The 16,794-nt window shown below is 46.2% G+C and overlaps 2 protein-coding genes across 2 annotated transcripts; both read right to left on the bottom strand.

Annotated features, from left to right (window-relative positions):
* Positions 1–90: 90 nt before the first annotated feature.
* draxina (dorsal inhibitory axon guidance protein a) lies at positions 91–7,649 on the bottom strand. Its single transcript, XM_085924583.1, has 7 exons — positions 7,473–7,649; positions 1,633–2,033; positions 1,334–1,521; positions 1,149–1,266; positions 947–1,039; positions 777–866; positions 91–553 (listed from the first exon to the last, which is right to left on the bottom strand). Exons 2-7 carry the CDS (start codon positions 2,006–2,008, stop codon positions 441–443), a joined length of 978 nt encoding a protein of 325 aa, XP_085780709.1. The 5' UTR covers positions 2,009–2,033; positions 7,473–7,649; the 3' UTR covers positions 91–440.
* A 1,362-nt stretch (positions 7,650–9,011) lies between these two features.
* pank4 (pantothenate kinase 4 (inactive)) lies at positions 9,012–16,087 on the bottom strand. Its single transcript, XM_085924582.1, has 19 exons — positions 15,945–16,087; positions 15,382–15,464; positions 14,824–15,032; positions 14,392–14,575; positions 14,213–14,305; positions 13,914–14,067; positions 13,664–13,845; positions 13,515–13,596; positions 13,245–13,345; positions 12,497–12,652; positions 12,298–12,410; positions 12,110–12,197; positions 11,866–12,017; positions 11,679–11,734; positions 11,551–11,600; positions 11,326–11,430; positions 10,876–10,976; positions 10,735–10,803; positions 9,012–10,625 (listed from the first exon to the last, which is right to left on the bottom strand). Exons 1-19 carry the CDS (start codon positions 16,072–16,074, stop codon positions 10,397–10,399), a joined length of 2,337 nt encoding a protein of 778 aa, XP_085780708.1. The 5' UTR covers positions 16,075–16,087; the 3' UTR covers positions 9,012–10,396.
* Between the last annotated feature and the right edge of the window lie 707 nt (positions 16,088–16,794).

Genomic DNA, 16,794 nt, shown 5'->3' on the forward strand with positions numbered 1-16,794 from the left:
ATTGTTTCCTCGAAGAAAATTGTTGAATTAGTTCATCATATGTGATAAATAAATGAATAAATAAATAAATAAATAACATTTTGACCACTGCTCATTTGTTATACAACAAATAGTTTAATCTTGGACGCAACCAAGTTTGTAGAAGCACAGGACACAAAATAAATATATTAGCAATATTTCAGGAGCGGATCAGTAAAATTGATGCGATGATGCGAGTTCAACTTCATATATACAAAATGCTATTTGTTATCACGAATCACCTTGCAGACGATATTCAGGTTGGGTTGGGTTACACTTGGGTTAAGGTTAGGGGTCAGGCTTATGGGTTTGGCGTTCCCTCGTGCTTGCAAATGTCTGCCCCTTTACATCCACTCGTCACCCGTGTCCGAGCGGTCGCAGTCGGCGTCTTCCTCGAGCGCGTCGTGGCGTCCTCTTCCTCCTCAGACGGTGATGAAACCCCCTTGGTCACTACTGACCGACTCGGGCACCACGCAGCGGCCCCGCCTTCTCGTCACACGTCGCTTGCGGTGGAATTTAGCATAGCAACGGAAACCTGTGAGGTCAGAGAGAGAAAATTGCATCAAAATGTAGGAAGGCGCCTTAAGTTGCTGTATGGGAGATTGGCATATAGTGAATCAGGATACAGAAAGGAAGAACAGAAGGAGTTGGGCTATGGGAATGCAGAACGTTCCAAATATTGAACGTGTAGGAAAAGGAATGTACAGGATGTTGGCGTCCAATCAATTTGGGTACAGCAAGTCCAACTCCATCCTCACCTTCCTCACACATGCAGTCGTCGTAGCATTTGTTGTTCAGGCCTCGGTTGTGAGCTTGGCACTCGTGCTGGCGCAAGTCGCAACACGAACCTTCGGGGGGCAAAGAAAACCTTTCAAATGACAAGCATTGATCAACGGGTTGGACAATTTGCCGTCGGATGGCGACTGACCAGGTAGACAGTCCAGATGGTGGTCACATGGTTCGATGTCATCGGTGGCTGCCGTGGTGTTCCCGCTGCTGAGGTTTTTACGCCGTCTTTTGTCTGGGGAGGGAGATGACTATAAAATGAGACCGCTTCGTCTCAACATTAGAGAAAATGAATTCAGAATTTGAACAAATGGAAAGTCTGTGCCAAGATTTTGGAGCCGGACCTTTCTTCCTGGAGGACGGCCACGCGTCCACCGGCTTCATGTCTTCGTAGTCGGTCCAGTCGAACAGCGCCATGTCCAGGGTGGGCATCACCTCGCCTTGTCCCTTCTCCCGTCCGAACTGGCGGCAGTAGCACCCATCGAACGTCAATGTTGATCAGATTTTTTGACGGCTTGTTTTGGATCACCTGTAGATCGCTGGAGGCCGGGGATAACGTCGGAGGATCTCCGTTGGTCACGGTGGCAACCATGGAGGAGCCGGAACCAAAAGTCACGGAGCTTAAGGAGACACCGTCGCCCAGAGGGGCCGAAAAAGAGGAAGACAAAGGTGGGCCTTCGTCCAGTAAGACCCCCGGCTGAGGCTCCGCAAACAAGCCTGCAAAACGGAAACCACTGATGTGCTTCAAATCGCGAGGTCCGCATATATGGAGAAATCGTCGTTTTACAGAGTGACACAGAGCAAAACAGACATTTTGCCCCCACCCACCTTGTCCATGACGTCCCCTGTCCCGTCTCCCCCCTTGTTTCCAGAGCTGCGATTGTTGGCCGTGTCCCCTTCCCTTGCGCGTACCCATCAATCGGTTCCCTCTCAGGCCGGCTCGGCCCTGCCCCGTTTCCACCCGCACCGGACGCAGACCCTCCAAGCCCATCCCGTCCTCCTCCGGCCGGCTGGTGTGGCGCGGCGTCCCGCCACGGCCCTTACGCAGGTTACCGTAACCCGGCGCGGCCCGCAGAGAGTGCCGTGAACGTCCTCCGGAGTTGCGCCTTCTCTTGCCGCGAGGGACGCCGGAAGGATCGGCGGCGAGGGAAAAAGACACCAGCGCCAAAAGAAGGGTCAGCGTCAAGAACGAGGAGGGTGCCATCGTCTCTCGAGCGCAATGGTGCCACCTGACCAGAGGAGAAAACGGCGGTCATGGATAATATCGCGCAAAGATGCATCTTACAAAACGACACCAGAGCTATCGCTTTCTGTAGACTAAAAAGGCAGGATCGGAGAGGAATTGATATTCAATCATCTTCAGCAAAAACTCAGCTCCTCTAAAAATCCTCCTGCTCTTCGGTTAGCAAATCAATACAAAATACAGATGTGCTTCCGAAACATGACTTTTTTTTTTTCTCTTTCCTGACACATATCCACATAACTCGGCTGTCCGTTTGTAAGTGAAGAGGCAGTCCATCTTGCCATTGCAGGATGACCTGGCACTTTGGAAGATAAGAAGAAGAAAAAAAAAGAACTCTCAGCCGTTGACGGCAGAACACAAAGTCCCAGCCGTTATTCGTGGCCTCATCCTCTGGGTTTTCGTCTCACATTTATCTCGAGTGGACGCGGGGTCACACGCTCGTGCTTCCTCCCGCAAACAAACGACTTGTGGGCGAAATGACACAAAGCGCAGTTGGCCAGGTTTTCATTACGCGAGTCAACACTTCAGTGAGGTGTGACGGAAGCCGAATGGGACGGAGAATGTCTGCAATGCTTTGTCCCGAGGGGAAACGACGGGCGCACTACTCTATTGTCCCTTTAATCTGCAGCGCTTTCCATTTGGCCTTTTAATGGAAAGTGTTTACTCCCTCGAAGATATTTGGACTTCACACAAGGGCGCGCAAAAAGAATGCGGTGGCCTCAGCAACAACGAGCGGGATCCAAGTTGAAAATAACTCTAGCCTCATTAGCATCAGTGTCTATTTTCCAAAAATACAATTTTATTCAACTAAGATGACATTTCTCCTCGAACCATATGTAATATGCATCATAAAAATTGTATCTTTTTAATATTTTCATGATTATGCTAATGAATGAATAGTTCACAGTTGGCATGCGATTGACTGCACTGAATGCAAAATTCTGGAAATTTCTTGTGCATAATAATGTGTGTAGTAAAGCCCACACAGTCCTCGTGACTGTCTTCTCGGTGTCAAAAGACAAATGGGGCTACAGACAATCAATGCGGTGGGAGTATTGATCTACTGATGATGGTGTGTGTGTGTGTGTGTGTGTGTGTGTGTGTTCATTACGCTAACACATCCAGTAGGAAATCTTTAGCAAGGACTTATCAGTTGCTTGGCAGCTTGTGTGTGTGCAGTGAGGGATGTGGACAGCAAAGTATGTTGGGGGATGCCCAAAGGAATCAAACGAGCCGCACGGTGAAGACGTTGAGGCGACACCTTTTTAGTCTTGAGACTTTTTTAAGCTACGTGAAACCGGCTTGGGGAGCTGATGATTTTTTTTTTTAATCCCCCTCGAATGGGCTTAAGTAATGTGGTGACTATTTTGGTCAGCAAATTCGAGTCTACCATTTTTTTTCAAACTGCGCTATTTTCAAATATGGTAAACGAGATTAATAACCTCCACTGGTTTGGTGGATCTGTTGCTATTTTATGAACACAGGTAACATTCATGAATTTACTGAAGTGGACCGCATTGAGGGTTTTTATCCATATTTTAAATGGAATCCGCTTGAATGGAAATGAAGCAAAGATGCATTTGTGTCTGGTGGTTTTCCAGCAGCGCGTCTCGCGGGTGGCTAGCAGCAGGTTGAGCATCTGTTACGGGGATACCGGGCCAAGGCGCTGATGTGGAACTGATGACTTTCACTCTCACACAAGCTTATCCATCAGCGTAACAGTCACTCATCTCACAGCCCCCCCCCCCCCCCCCCCCCCTCCCCAGGGACCCCTTTTGGATTCCCAACACAGATGTCATAAAATCCCCCAGTTAGGCATCTAAACCTCTTTATGAGCCAGGTGGAAAGTGTGCACGGCCTACTCACAACATAATGAAAGCTTGAAAATGGAGTAATAGATCACCCAGGCAACCGCGTGGACTATTATTATTATTATTATACTATCTATTCTATTTGCTTAAGAATGCAACAATTTCCTCCTCTAGGGTGGCGAGCGTAATATTGGGAGGCGATTTCGTGTGAAGTGATGGCTAATCTTGCAAGAAATTGCAAAAGACGCTCACTTAAGGTGGGGGGGGGGGGGGGGGAAGCGCCATAAAATCATAGAGATGCGCAAGAGGACAAGATGAGAAGGCGTGACAGCTAGGGGAAAAAAAAAGGAAGAAAACAAAACGCCTGCTGTGATGGAAAACCTCCAGCAGCCATCTGCTGCTCCTCTTCAATTCTCTCTTAGCAACCAAAAGGATGCAGCAGACAAAAGGATGCAGAAGCAAAGAACAGAGACCCTCCCCCGATCCAGGGGGGGGGGGGGGCAGGGCTGCGCTGGCGATTGCCGGTGTACAAAAGCAGGAGGTGTAATTAGTGCCTTCACATCCATGCGCTGCCCTGGCATAACTTATTTTCACCATAACATGAGATGTCTTAAAGTCCTTTATGAATCTGCCACCTACTGTCCATGAGTGTAATTGCATCTCAAAATATAGAGACAAACTTGAATATAGCTGGACAACATCACAACCCCACAGCCTCGCTAAGTCCAACCCCTCCGTTTCAAGTTGTGTAATCCATTATTGATGCTAACGTCCATCCTGGCTGACTTGGAATCAAACACGCTAATGGATGCTCGCTCGTGGCCAACATGCCATTCATTCACTAACGGCAACAATCTTCAACCTCACGCATATCAAAGACAATTTAGTGTTGTCCACGAACCAACATACTCATTTGGGGCATGACACTTATTTCAGAAGCGCATTCAACTTACGTAGCAACGTGTCTTTGTAAACACCCAGAAGAACTTAGTGTTCTGAACGAACGTAATGTTTTTGTAGACATCAAAGACAATGTGCAGTCTTTGTAAACATCGAAGCCAACGGGTCTTCAACCGATCTTACGTGTACGCTTTTTTTTAGTAAAAACTAAGAAATTTCAAAACACTAAACTAGCAAAGTCCAGAAAAATGAAACATGAGAAGGTTCATATACTGTATAACAAGGAACCAAAAACAAACAATGACAAGCAACAGCTAAAACAACAAACAAACAGAGCCTGAGTAAAAGCAGGCCACGAAATACAAGCAGACTGACGAGACAACGAGGCACACCGTGGGCAAGACACGAGTGGCCGAAGGTGAGCCAACAAGTGTGCATTTGTAAACATTGAAGACATTTTGTAGTGTTCAATGAATGCTCTTCAGTAACATCCATCCATCCATCCATTTTCTGAACCGCTCTGTCCCCACGGGGGTCGCGGGCGTGCTGGAGCCTATCCCAGCCGTCATCGGGCAGTAGGCGGGGCACACCCTGAACCGGTTGCCAGCCAATGGCAGGGCACACAGAGACGAACAATCATCTGCACTCGCACTCATACCTAGGGACAATTTAGTCTTCAATTGGCCTACCAAGCATGTTTTTGGGATGTGGGAAGAAACCGGAGTGCCCGGAGAAAACCCACGCGGACTCGGGGAGTACATGCAAACTCCACACAGGGAGGGCCAAAGGTGGACTCGAACCCGCACCCTCCTAACTGTGAGGCGGACATGTTACCCAGTGCCCCACCGAGCCGCCCTCTTCAGTAACATTGGAACACAATTTCACATCACATCACTGGCTGTGTTTACAAGGAAGTCAATTCAGAATCTCCAATGATCATCCTGACTTGAAGTCGGCAGTGTGAACCACTCTTGGCTAAAACACCGTCGCAGTCACAACGATGCCGGTGCAGAGCAATTTTCAATCCGTTGCTTATTTTAGCAGCCATTAAGTGCGTATTGGCTGTTAAAACGGGTAGCAAAGAAAAGAAGGGGAAAGAAAAAAAAAAAAAAAAAGAGGATGGCTTCATCACAGTGGAACTCAAAGAAAACCGAATGGATGAGGAGCTTTGCACAGGCTCCCCATGGGGCCCTTATCGAGCGTTTAGCAGGGCCTCGTGTGCACCCACGCACAGCAGGGGCACCCACCCCCCCTCAGCCTCCCCACCGAGGCGAGTTCCAATGCACCAGCGACATCGGCGGCTCCCCGCCGAGCCAAGAGCGGCAAGTAGACAAAAGGATGGAGCTGGAGGAGGAAGAAATATGAAGAGGAGGAAAGCAAAGGCTGCCTTTTTTTTTTTTTTTTAATGGAACGTGTGTGTGGAAGTTTTTTTTCCCTCTCCCAAAGCAGTAACAAACTTTGCGCTTGGTCGCCTGTGAAATGTGGACACCTGTTCAACACGGCTGCAGCATACATCCCCAAGTGAGGAGTGAAAAAAACTCATTGCAGCTTCTCAGGTTTGAGGTTGAAGGCCAAGCCAAAAGGTACGCAGAGGTAATCCATCGCATTCTGGCGCTTGGCTATTCATGAATTCACTTTTTTTCCCCCTGTGGGAACTCGCCCCAGCTATTGATTGCAAATCACCTTTGCGGCTTTTGTGCACTGTCTGAAAGAACTAGATGCTGGCAAACCGTGTTGAAATAGGAATCGGTGTCAAGGAAGTATGATGACGATTTCCATGGGAAGACATACTAAAAATACATCTAAGCTTCATGTTAGTTCTTTTTTTAAGCTTCTCTGTCACTAATAGGAAATCTCTATACTACAATTATGTGTTCTTTGTTGTTTCTGTACTCATATTGATTTTTTGGGTGTAGTATTTCCATATGTTCTGTCCATCCGGTAATTTACATCTGCTATTTTTTTCTGAAGGTCACAAAATCTGGTACAATCCCTCTTGAAGAATTTTTTTTATAATATGACAGTGGTTATTTATATTTTTGGTTGAAAAAGTCTCATTGTTTATTTCTAGTGGATAAAGTTAATATGCATTGTTAAACAGGTGACTAATCTAATTACAATGGACATATTGAACTACCTCCCCCACCTCAAGAAAATGGGGTTGGGCAGGGATTCATTGCATATTTATCCATTTTCAGACACCCCCCTCCCATTTATTTATTTTATCTATCTATCTATCTATCTATCTATCTATCTATCTATATATATATATTCTGGAGGAGGGTTTTTTTTTCGTGGAAAGGCCTTATCATGGTTCATCAAGATTCTTTGGGGTTAAGAACCCCCCCACCACCACAAATAATCGTTTTCCCCAATGCGTTTATAATGAGGTCAATTATACACTGACTGTTGCAATTAACTTGACGGCCCAGACAGTATACCCTGTGAATAGCGGGGGTCCACTGTTCTATGATATCCTGTGATTTGATATTTCATTTCTACTTTTAAGTTCAACTCATCATCAGGCTTTCATTAATAGTCTGGGATACGAGAAAAATCTGGTAACTCCGAACTTTATGCGGGATGAACTAACTCTGCACGACAGACAGAAAAACAAATAAGCACACAGATAGCTTTGCTTAAATGTGTCCAAAATCGCTACTGGAACATTGAGATATTTTACAAAACACACAAAAACGTCAAGAGCGTCTCACCTGCGTTTGTTGTTCGGATCAGCTGTGTGCTGGTGACGTCGTTGCGGCTGCTGCTGTCGTTGGTGGTTGGGCTCCGCCGGGCACAGTCGACACGGCTGCGGCTTCTTCTGTATAGGCAGCAGACGGCAAGACAAGTCACACGGCGAGAGTTGCTGGCGGCATCGTGCGAGAGCGAGCGCGCGCCTGGGAGCGCGTCCCCGTCCACGCCCCGTGAAGGAGGAGGGGCCAGGCCAGTATTGACTTTTTGTTTCTTGATTGGAATCTGAGGGTCGCGATTGGGGATGAGATAGAAAATGACGCCACGTTGAAAACATTCCAATCCTCCAAAAATATTCCAAGTGAAAGATTTCAAATGCAACAGTTTTCTCTATCTCGCAGTGGATGCTGAGATGACAGCATCACACGAATGCTCGCTCACAGGAGAGCGCCTCGTAGTGGATTGCTGAGACATCCCAGTAGGTGCTGTGTGACGCTACATCGTGAATACAGAGAGATGGCTACACGTGGTGAGAGCAGGAAAACACGCTCATCCCAGAAGATGCAAAGTTTGTCACATTGCATCTACTTGGATGTGCGTATGACATTGGCTTTCACATCTGGAGGAAAATGCTTGGCATTTCCAAAATAGGCCTAAGCAATGTCTGGCTAAAAACAAATTGTTGTTCGTATTATTCAGATTGTCTTATTTGCTTTAAGCGCTTAAAGAAGAGTGTAATATGCCAAGCCTGCAGTGGACAGATAAGTGCAACTTGTAATGCTGGAAGAAATGTGGCAAAGCTAGCGGTGCGTGTGTGCGCGTCTGTGTGTTTGCGCACAAGCGTGTTCTTTGTCAAGTCTTTTTTTTTATAAGCCCATAGGCCGCTTACTGCTTTTAATAAGCCATCAGTCGGATTGGGGAATCCGTTTTCACTTGAAATTCGTTTGCACGTCAAGTCGTGTATAAAACTGCAGCGCATTTCCTTTGAAAACATGAAGCCACGACCAAATATTTGTACAAGTCTGTGAAAGGAAGACAATTTGCTCGGTCAAATAATAACCCTGCTTTGGTGTGAGCTGAGAAACAACAAATACATTTTCACCAAGTTTTTCACCATTTTCTGACTTTGACCACTGCATACAATTACACAGTAGTCAATAGTGGCAAGCCAACATCATTTTTCATGACATATATATGATTAAGTGTAAAGGATATGTCATAGTAAACACGTTAACATTCAAAACACATATGGTGTATACTCACCAACTTGTGATGGGAATTTTTGGTTGAAAACGGCAGTGCCCGTGTCAGCCAGAATTTGTGTATATGTGTGTGGAGCGAGATGAAGAGCGGGGAAGACCCCCTGGTGGGCTCCCTCGTACATTTTGCAGCCTGCAGCTTCTCAGTAGGCATCAAACGCCTCATGTGGCGCAATGTCAAGCTTGAATGCTGCTGGCAGATCACGACCACGCGCGGCCTCGGTTGTGATCCACTTTCACCAACAAAACCCAGCATCATCATTCTTTTGTCTTTTAAAGAAAAGTGAATCCGGAGAATGACAAATCAAATATGCTTTATATACATTCTTAGAACACAACAGCTGTAAAGGTGCACTGTAGTGACATGCTCGGTTTACTATTAAGGCGCTTGAAATTGTTCTTTGCCACCCGAATAAAGGTAAACTGTGATCGGGATGACAGTTTTGTCACAGTACGACACTGCCATCTTGTGGAAGAGTTTATTCAGTGCAAACATTTATTGTGGATCCCGGTTAAGTTTGAGAATGACAGTTTTATAGCACGGTACGCGGGAGTTCAAAAGTCTTCGTTCCATCAGCCCCGAGGCACATTCAACACACTTTTGAGTAAGAAATGCATGAGGGCAAAAATAACACCCGACTTGATTGGAACTTCCCAAATCCTTAGTAACACTCAAGCTGGATTTAAACTGCAAGGTTTACATGACACCATTTCCTTTGCGCTCAAGCGACACAATTGGGAGCTGTTGTGGGAGCGTGAACAGAAACAAACACACTAAATTTCATATCTTCAGATCAGAATCAGGCCTTTTTCAAATGTGGATAAAAAAAAAAAACTAATTCGTATCAGCTGTATGTCAATGCGAGCACAAATAAATACATAAAATATATCCCAAATATAGCCACTCAAAAATATTTGAATTCCCTACATTTCACATTGATAAATGAAAAAGTCCATTTGAATTCAAGTTGACGGTTGACTTGCATGCTCAGCACAAGAAAGAGTACAAAAGCTGGCAGCTTCAAGGACTTGCTGTAGGTGAATCATCAAAGTTTGGCCTTGAAGCTGATGAATACAAAGAGAACTCAAATACACAATGACTTATTTTATTCGAAAGTAGGTTTCAGCCAAGTGTTTTTCTCATCTCATGCAGAAATAAAATGTGCTCTCTGTTGAGTTCATAAACGCAACACACCACTTTGTGATACACAGCTAAAAAAAATGCAGTGTTATCCTCACTTCAGATATCAAAAGGCTTGTGTGGCTCCTTCTGCGGAAAGAGGTTCTAGACGGCTCATTGAGTACTTGCGCTTGTCAAGGCTAATATTAGCAGCACAGCGTTGATGCATTATGATACTCGCGCTTTTAACCGCTTTGCCATGACAAATACCTTTTGTGACTAATCGCCGACTTATGGCAACTAGACTTATTTATGGGGGGGGGGGGGGGGGGATCTGCATATCGGTTGCTCAACGTAAATAAATAGGCTAAAAGATAGAAAGAAAATGATATTGGCACTGGAGTGGAATTAGTCATCTGGACCCGTAGTTTAAATCCAGCTAAATAAACAAAACAACAAAACAATAAAAGAATGATGCTTTTGAAATACTGTAAATGTAATACTTGGCCTGCGCCTGTAAAACATTCACTTATCCATCTGACATTCATTACGTTGAGTCCAAAAAGGCTCACACGGCGCCGGCCCCCCCGACCGGCACCTCATACTTGAAGACCACACTGAAGAGCTTCCCGCCGAGCCGATCGGCCAGCCAGGAGTTCTTGATGACGGCCATTTTGAGGCTCTCGCAGCTGAGCGTGGCGTAGTAGTTGGTGTGGATGGCCCGGCCCATGCCCTCGATGATCACCAGGTCGGTGTGACGCTCTCGCACCACCATGGCCAAAGCTTTGTCCAGGCGGCTGAAGGTGACGCAGCACACACACAACAAATCCGTCACGTGTACGCTACAACAAACACCCGTCTGCCGCACGTGAGATGAATTAGCCTGTGACTGGCATCTCAAGCTACCTTAGATCTAGGCAAGGAGAGCTGGAGCCGCTCTGAATCAAGGTCAATCTGTCATCCCTCAGTCCCGCCCTGATCACAAGATGGCTGATGATCTCAAAGTGACAAGACAAAAAGTGTAACGGGGTCTTTATCGGCACTCACTGAATGACCGAGTCCATGGCGGCGATCCTCTCGGTCAGAATCTGCAGCTCGCCGTTTGTGACGTCGTTCAGGGCCGGACCGGAGTTGCTAGCCAGCACCACCTACGCGCAGCAAACCAGAAACAATAGTTACAAATGCGAGCGATGTAGTTTGACTGGAAAAATAAAATACAAATGGTCATCTGGGTTTCATAAAAGCAAAAAAGTGTACCGACATAATTCAACAGAATGTAAAAAGAATTGAACAGGTCAATGAACATGGTGCTGTCCATTCTGGTGTGCATAACTTGGCCACCTAGGGGCAGTATAATCAAGACAGAACTGACATTACACCAGTAATTGGGTGTAATTATCATCCCTAAAAAAGCATGTAGGCACGAGCAATTAGGAGTTGTGTCCCAATACTTTTGTCCGGGTAGCATACATGGGTAGCCCCTGGTCTTGGTCTTACCTCCGTTCCGCGAGAGAGAAGCTCCCTGACAAAAGGCATCACTCCTAGAATGATGTCTACGCCGCTATTATCTACGAAAAACAAGGCACACTTGTGAGGACGCCCCTGTAAGACACAACCAGGACGGATTGCATTCAAGCACTCATTGGCCAGCCAGAGAACGAGCCAGCAAAACAGGAAAAACAAGAAATAGGACGGCCGGCGAGGTTACAACAAACAATTGACCTTAAGTCTCTGGAGCCATTGGTCATACGAATCCACCAGCCACGGCCGCTCTGAAGGAAGAACCAGACAAACAAATGAATTGGGATGGCCGTTACCATCTTGTCTTTTGTTTTGTGTGTCATTACCACCTTCCAGCTGCCTTTTTGCCTCCTCAAAGCCAAACTCTGGGTCTGATTCCAGGACGCTGCACAGAAGGAAGGGTTGAGAGGCCTCAGCAAGTCAATCATTAGTAAGTCATAACATCGTTGAACAGAATGTCCATCTTGATGTCTTCCTTCAAATTGTTGTGTTGCTCCAGATTGGCAGCGCACTCACTCGGAGACGGCCTTTGCTCCCCAGTCGAACACATTCCCGGCCAGGACGCCCCGGACCAGAGCGAACTGTCTCTGCTCCCAGTCCAGAGCCTCCAGAAACCCGACGGCCTTTTGGTAGTACTTGAGGGCGCTGTCGTTCTCCTTTTGTTTGATCTAAACGCGTACGCGAGAAAGGCCGAGGCGATGTGAAACATTAAAGATGTACGAAGGAGCAAAGATTTTGGGGGGACAGACTGCGCTCCAACCTTGGAGTAGGGATCGGGAAAGTTGAACTCATTTAAACAGTGCTCCCGCGTGTCGAGCAGACTTCTGACCGTGAGAGAGCCGTAAGCGCTGGGTGACGAGAAAAATCGCTACGTTAGCCGTGGACAAAAAATAGCTCTGCTAACACCGGCAACCATTCCAATGCGGGTGGAGTGTAGGAACATCTTACAAGGGTTGGTGACGCAGGGTCTGAAGCTTGTGTCTGTACTTGTGGCGGAACTTCTCGGCTCGCTCCGCCGATTCGGCCATGTCGGGCTGACTGGCCACGGCTCGCTTCACCACCTACGCCCGACGACAGGAACACAAGTCCAGAAGGCATCCTATTTTGTTCCCTGGCTTAAAGAGGAGGATTCAACGTGTGATCTCACCCCATCGAGGGCCTCCTCAAAGCAGTCCAGCCAGTATTCGCGGGCCGGGGCGTCCTCTGTGAGGTCCACCGTGTCGGGGATGTAGGAAGACGGGTCCTGCAGCAGATGGAGATTCACCAGCTGCCTCTCCAGACGGTCCATCTCAAGCATGTCGAACTGGAGCGTCCCACAGATAAAATCAATCAAAAAGTGAACCAAAATAATTCTGTAAAAAAAAAAAAAAAAATCGAGTACAGGTAAAGCCATAAATAAGTTATTGCAACATAGGAAGGGGTCAATATGGGACGAAAAAAAAACAACGTCAAGTCTGCCAGGCCTCTCTTGAAGGCTGAGTAGTTTTACATCATTGCAGTTTTAGTATTACATTGACTGCGCGGCTAATAAGGGTTTGACGATAGATTCATTCGTGTTACATTTCGTTTTAGAAATTACAACAGCCACAAAAGATAGGCGGCAATGTTCAATGGTCAACTGGACGCTTCACGCGCTGCACAAAGAAGTAACAGATGCAAAACTCAAACCACGTGCACAAGAAAATGTGCAAGCGGGTGAGTCAGCGGCGCACAAAGGCGAGGCCCGGCGGAGGTACTTACGGGAAACTGAAGGACAGTGGGACAGAAGAAAATAAAAAGAAGAAGATGATGATGATGATTTCATGATTAAATCAAAGATGACAGGTAAAGATTTCAAGTAAATTTAACGGAGGGGAAATGAGATGATGGTTACGATGGGCTGTCGGAAGGCTCACCGTTCCGCTTCGTGCTCGTTGCATGGGGTTCATTTCCGGAGAAATACTCATCAGGCCGGAGCTTCCCGCGTAATTCTCCCCCCAGCTGTACTGGTTTGGATCTGGAGCAAACACAGGCCGTCAAGCTTGGAGTGTGATACAACATATATCATCACTGTGTGACAACCAACAATCGCCTTTCGGGAGCTTGTATGCAGCTCCGATTGTTTTTAAGTGCTCGAGTTGAGTTGCGAGAACAACGGGCAAAAACAAAAGGTTTTGTCTTCTTACTGTCTTCCTCGGCTCCTTTGAGAAAAGCCCCGATGGCGCCCAGATAGCCTTCGTGTCTGAGGAACAAGGCCTGCACCTCGCCCTGCACACGCACACACAGTCAATGAAGCTCGCAACGTGTGTAACCTCGGCTTCGAAGTCAGTGTTGCCTTGGTGAAGAAGTTGATGCTGTAGGTGATGGTGTGCATGGTGACCGGATGGCCCCGAATGAAGAAGCCCCCAAAGTAGACGCGCGGCAGCTGGTGGAGTTTGGCATAGAGACAGGCCAGCTGCCCGATGTCGTTGCTGATCATGTGCAGCAAACTCTTTGCCATGTCCTCTTTGGAGAATTCTGAAAGGGACCGCACGGCAGAGCTACACTCGCCCGCCGGCCACAACATTAGGTACGCGGCGACTCACCTTTGTCGGCCGTGGCGGACTTGCCGAAGCTGCTGGCGATCAAGTCACCGGTGAGGCCCAGCGAGCCGTACGATCCTCCGTAAATGTCTTTGACCAGCATGTCCACGCTTGTGTGCTGCCCCTTCGAGGCCAGTTGGAGCAACTCGTCAAACCTCTGCGGGGCAGGGGGAAAACATTCAGTCTGAAATTTGGGGACCCGATATGCTTTCGCACTCAAAATAATTTGGACGCTGAACTGTCGCGACTGCTGAGCTGCTTTAATTCATCTGAGACTTTTGACAGTTAAAAATAATGAATACCTTTGTTTTGGTGAGTAACGCCCCGAGGCCCCAGAACGTCCCCCCGCCTATCGAGCTTCCTCCAATACGCTCAAATTTGTCCTCCGATTCCACCTGTCAGCAGGACGAGACAGTAAGAAAAGACGAGCTGCGTGGATCCGTTTTCCACTCGTCACTGTGAGTTGGTAACGACTTCCAACCTTGACGATGGAGACCCCGGAGCCGATGTTGACCAGGAGGTAAGGGAAGATGTCCGGCTGGGTGGTCTGGAAGCGGAACTCCGAGTCGGCGTGCTTGGCGTACACGAAGGCCTCATGAGGGATGTTTCTCAGCACAAAGTTGCATCCCTTAATTAGACACGTCATCTCGTCCTCCTTGTCCACCCTCATACCACAAAAAACACTTTTTTTTTCCTCAAGCTACGACGCATAGTGACAATGGCGAGCATAGAGCAGGAAATTGCAACATAGGAGTAGCCCAAAAAATTGTGTGTGTCTGCCTCAGATCCTGGCTCAAATTGGACAATTAAAAACAAAAATGGCTTTACATGAAGAGACTCACCTCCAAGCCACAAGTAAGTAAACTATATCTTTTTATATTGTAAAGAACAAATTTGTCATCAATAAACTCACTTGAGTCCCAGTTTCCTTTCCAGCAGTTCTTTGAATTTGTGCGCCCCGCCACCTGTGGCCTTGATGACTTTGGTGTCGGTGTTAACCAGGTGGTCTTTGATGAAGTCCAAGCAGGTTTCAATGTAGGCATTCTCAAACTTGATAAAGTGCAGCCGCGCCGTCACCTCCTCTTGAACCGAGATCTCGTAAAGTTTGTCGCCGGCCGCCTCCTGAGAGACAAAAAAACGGCAACGTGAGCATCTGTGTCTATTACACCTTCCTTCGCTTTGGTGATTAATGGTTCAGACATGGCTATAAGCAGCATTTTAACATGAATAACTTGCACACAAGAAACACTAAACTGAGCCAAAAACTTCGGCTTCAAAAAGGTTGCAATCATGAACTACTCTTTACGTACCAGTAACATTATAGTATAGACATTTTTAAATACACACATCTCGGTGAAACATTCCCAGGACTTTGCAGACTCTACGTCAACAACAAAGAAGTCAACTATGGAGGGGAAAAAACGGGGTCAGATAATAAAGGTGGAGTGTCATAAAAAATAATAATAATTACCTTGGCCGAGTGGTCGAAGGAGCGAACTTTGGCCACTTTGTGCTGAACTGTAGAATAGTAGGCGAGTTTGGTGAGAGATCCACCTGTAGAGAAGAAGTCAAAAGTGGAGATTCATAAAGACGTGAGCCAAATAAACTGAGGCGGCAACATAAACAACTCAGCTAGCTTCAGCTGCTAAACTGAACTGCTGAATTGAAAATGTATTATTATTATTATTATTATTATTAATAGTAGGCGAGTTTGGTGGGAGATCCACCTGTAGAGAAGAAGTCAAAAGTCGAGATTCATGAAGACGTGACCCACTTCATGAAGCGTCAACATAAACAACTTAGCTAGCTTCAGCTGCTAAACTCCGCGCTCGTCGAGGATACGGAACAATTAAATTCCATGTGTTTTTTATTTCAAAAGAAGCATCTTAATGTGAGATGGTTTGGATAAAGGAAGCCTGTTTTCAAACTGACTTGGACTTGTACTCTCGGTCCTTGAACGCAACACTATTTGCGCTTTTATTTCTTAGTCGAACCGGCGTTAAGGTGAAAGTAAACGTGCACATTTGCAGGTACCTATGTCTATGGCAAAGCGTTTGGCGTTCTCCAAATTGCGGAATATCTCGTCTGGAGGTAGAGTGATGCTTTTATCCATGGTATGGTGACGGCTCGCGTCCCTGCTGTCAATAAGGCTACATTCCGCCATAGTCAACAACGTGCTGACGTAGCCAGGCAGGCGTACGTGCACTGGACCAATCAGCGAGCACGCAAGGTTTGGTGGGTGGGGTCCCGTACATTTGGGGTTTAAAAACGTTTTAAAATGTTCGACAACATATGATAACATTACTATTAGGTTGATATTTTAATGTCATTGCTGTTGATGGAATTAACAACAGGTACACTAGAGGGGGAGTGAAATCTGATGTGTTTTCAAAGTGTTCCTTTCATTTTTTGGAGCAGTGTTTTACAAAATACGAGACCAAAACTGTACCAGTGAAAATGAAGCTTTCTCAAGAAGCTCTATACGGTTTATGTTATTATTTCTTTAAAAGCAATCACACTACTGATTACTTTAGATTTTAAGTTGAGTTTTTTTTCATGTTCTCACTGCGTATTTGCCATATCATATTTTAAAATTTTAGTCAGAATCGAGTTGAAAATACAATCAAGATAATATACTCCAGAATACATAACCATTCTGGCTGTACAAAATATCCATAAATAAAATATCTGCTATTTAGGTTCGTTATATACGGAAGAGGATTAGGGCCAGTGAAGAAAAAAAACGAGGGGTGACAGGATTCTGACTTTAAAGTCAGAATTCTGACTTTATTCTCAGAATTCTGACTTTAAAACCATTTCATGCTTTATTAAAATGTCTAAATCCATATTGCATCAGCAGTAATGCTATCAACCACTAGAGGTC

Source organism: Syngnathus leptorhynchus, chromosome 11 (assembly GCF_054491065.1).
Source record: "Syngnathus leptorhynchus isolate UIUO chromosome 11, UIUO_Slep, whole genome shotgun sequence".
NCBI lineage: Eukaryota > Metazoa > Chordata > Actinopteri > Syngnathiformes > Syngnathidae > Syngnathus > Syngnathus leptorhynchus.

Bases quoted from the DNA above. Each gene is read 5' to 3' on its own strand.
- pank4 (XM_085924582.1), bottom strand. From the start codon at position 16,074: ATGGCGGAATGTAGCCTTATTGACAGCAGGGACGCGAGCCGTCACCAT. The intron at 14,068-14,212 runs GTATTCATTATT...CCTGCCCCGCAG, and splicing joins CGTTACTCACCAAAACAAAG to AGGTTTGACGAGTTGCTCCA. The intron at 13,597-13,663 runs GCAACACTGACT...GTGCGTGTGCAG, and splicing joins GCATCAACTTCTTCACCAAG to GGCGAGGTGCAGGCCTTGTT.
- draxina (XM_085924583.1), bottom strand. From the start codon at position 2,008: ATGGCACCCTCCTCGTTCTTGACGCTGACCCTTCTTTTGGCGCTGGTG. The intron at 867-946 runs GTCAGTCGCCAT...TGCCCCCCGAAG, and splicing joins CCATCTGGACTGTCTACCTG to GTTCGTGTTGCGACTTGCGC. The intron at 554-776 runs GTGAGGATGGAG...CTGACCTCACAG, and splicing joins CGACTGCATGTGTGAGGAAG to GTTTCCGTTGCTATGCTAAA.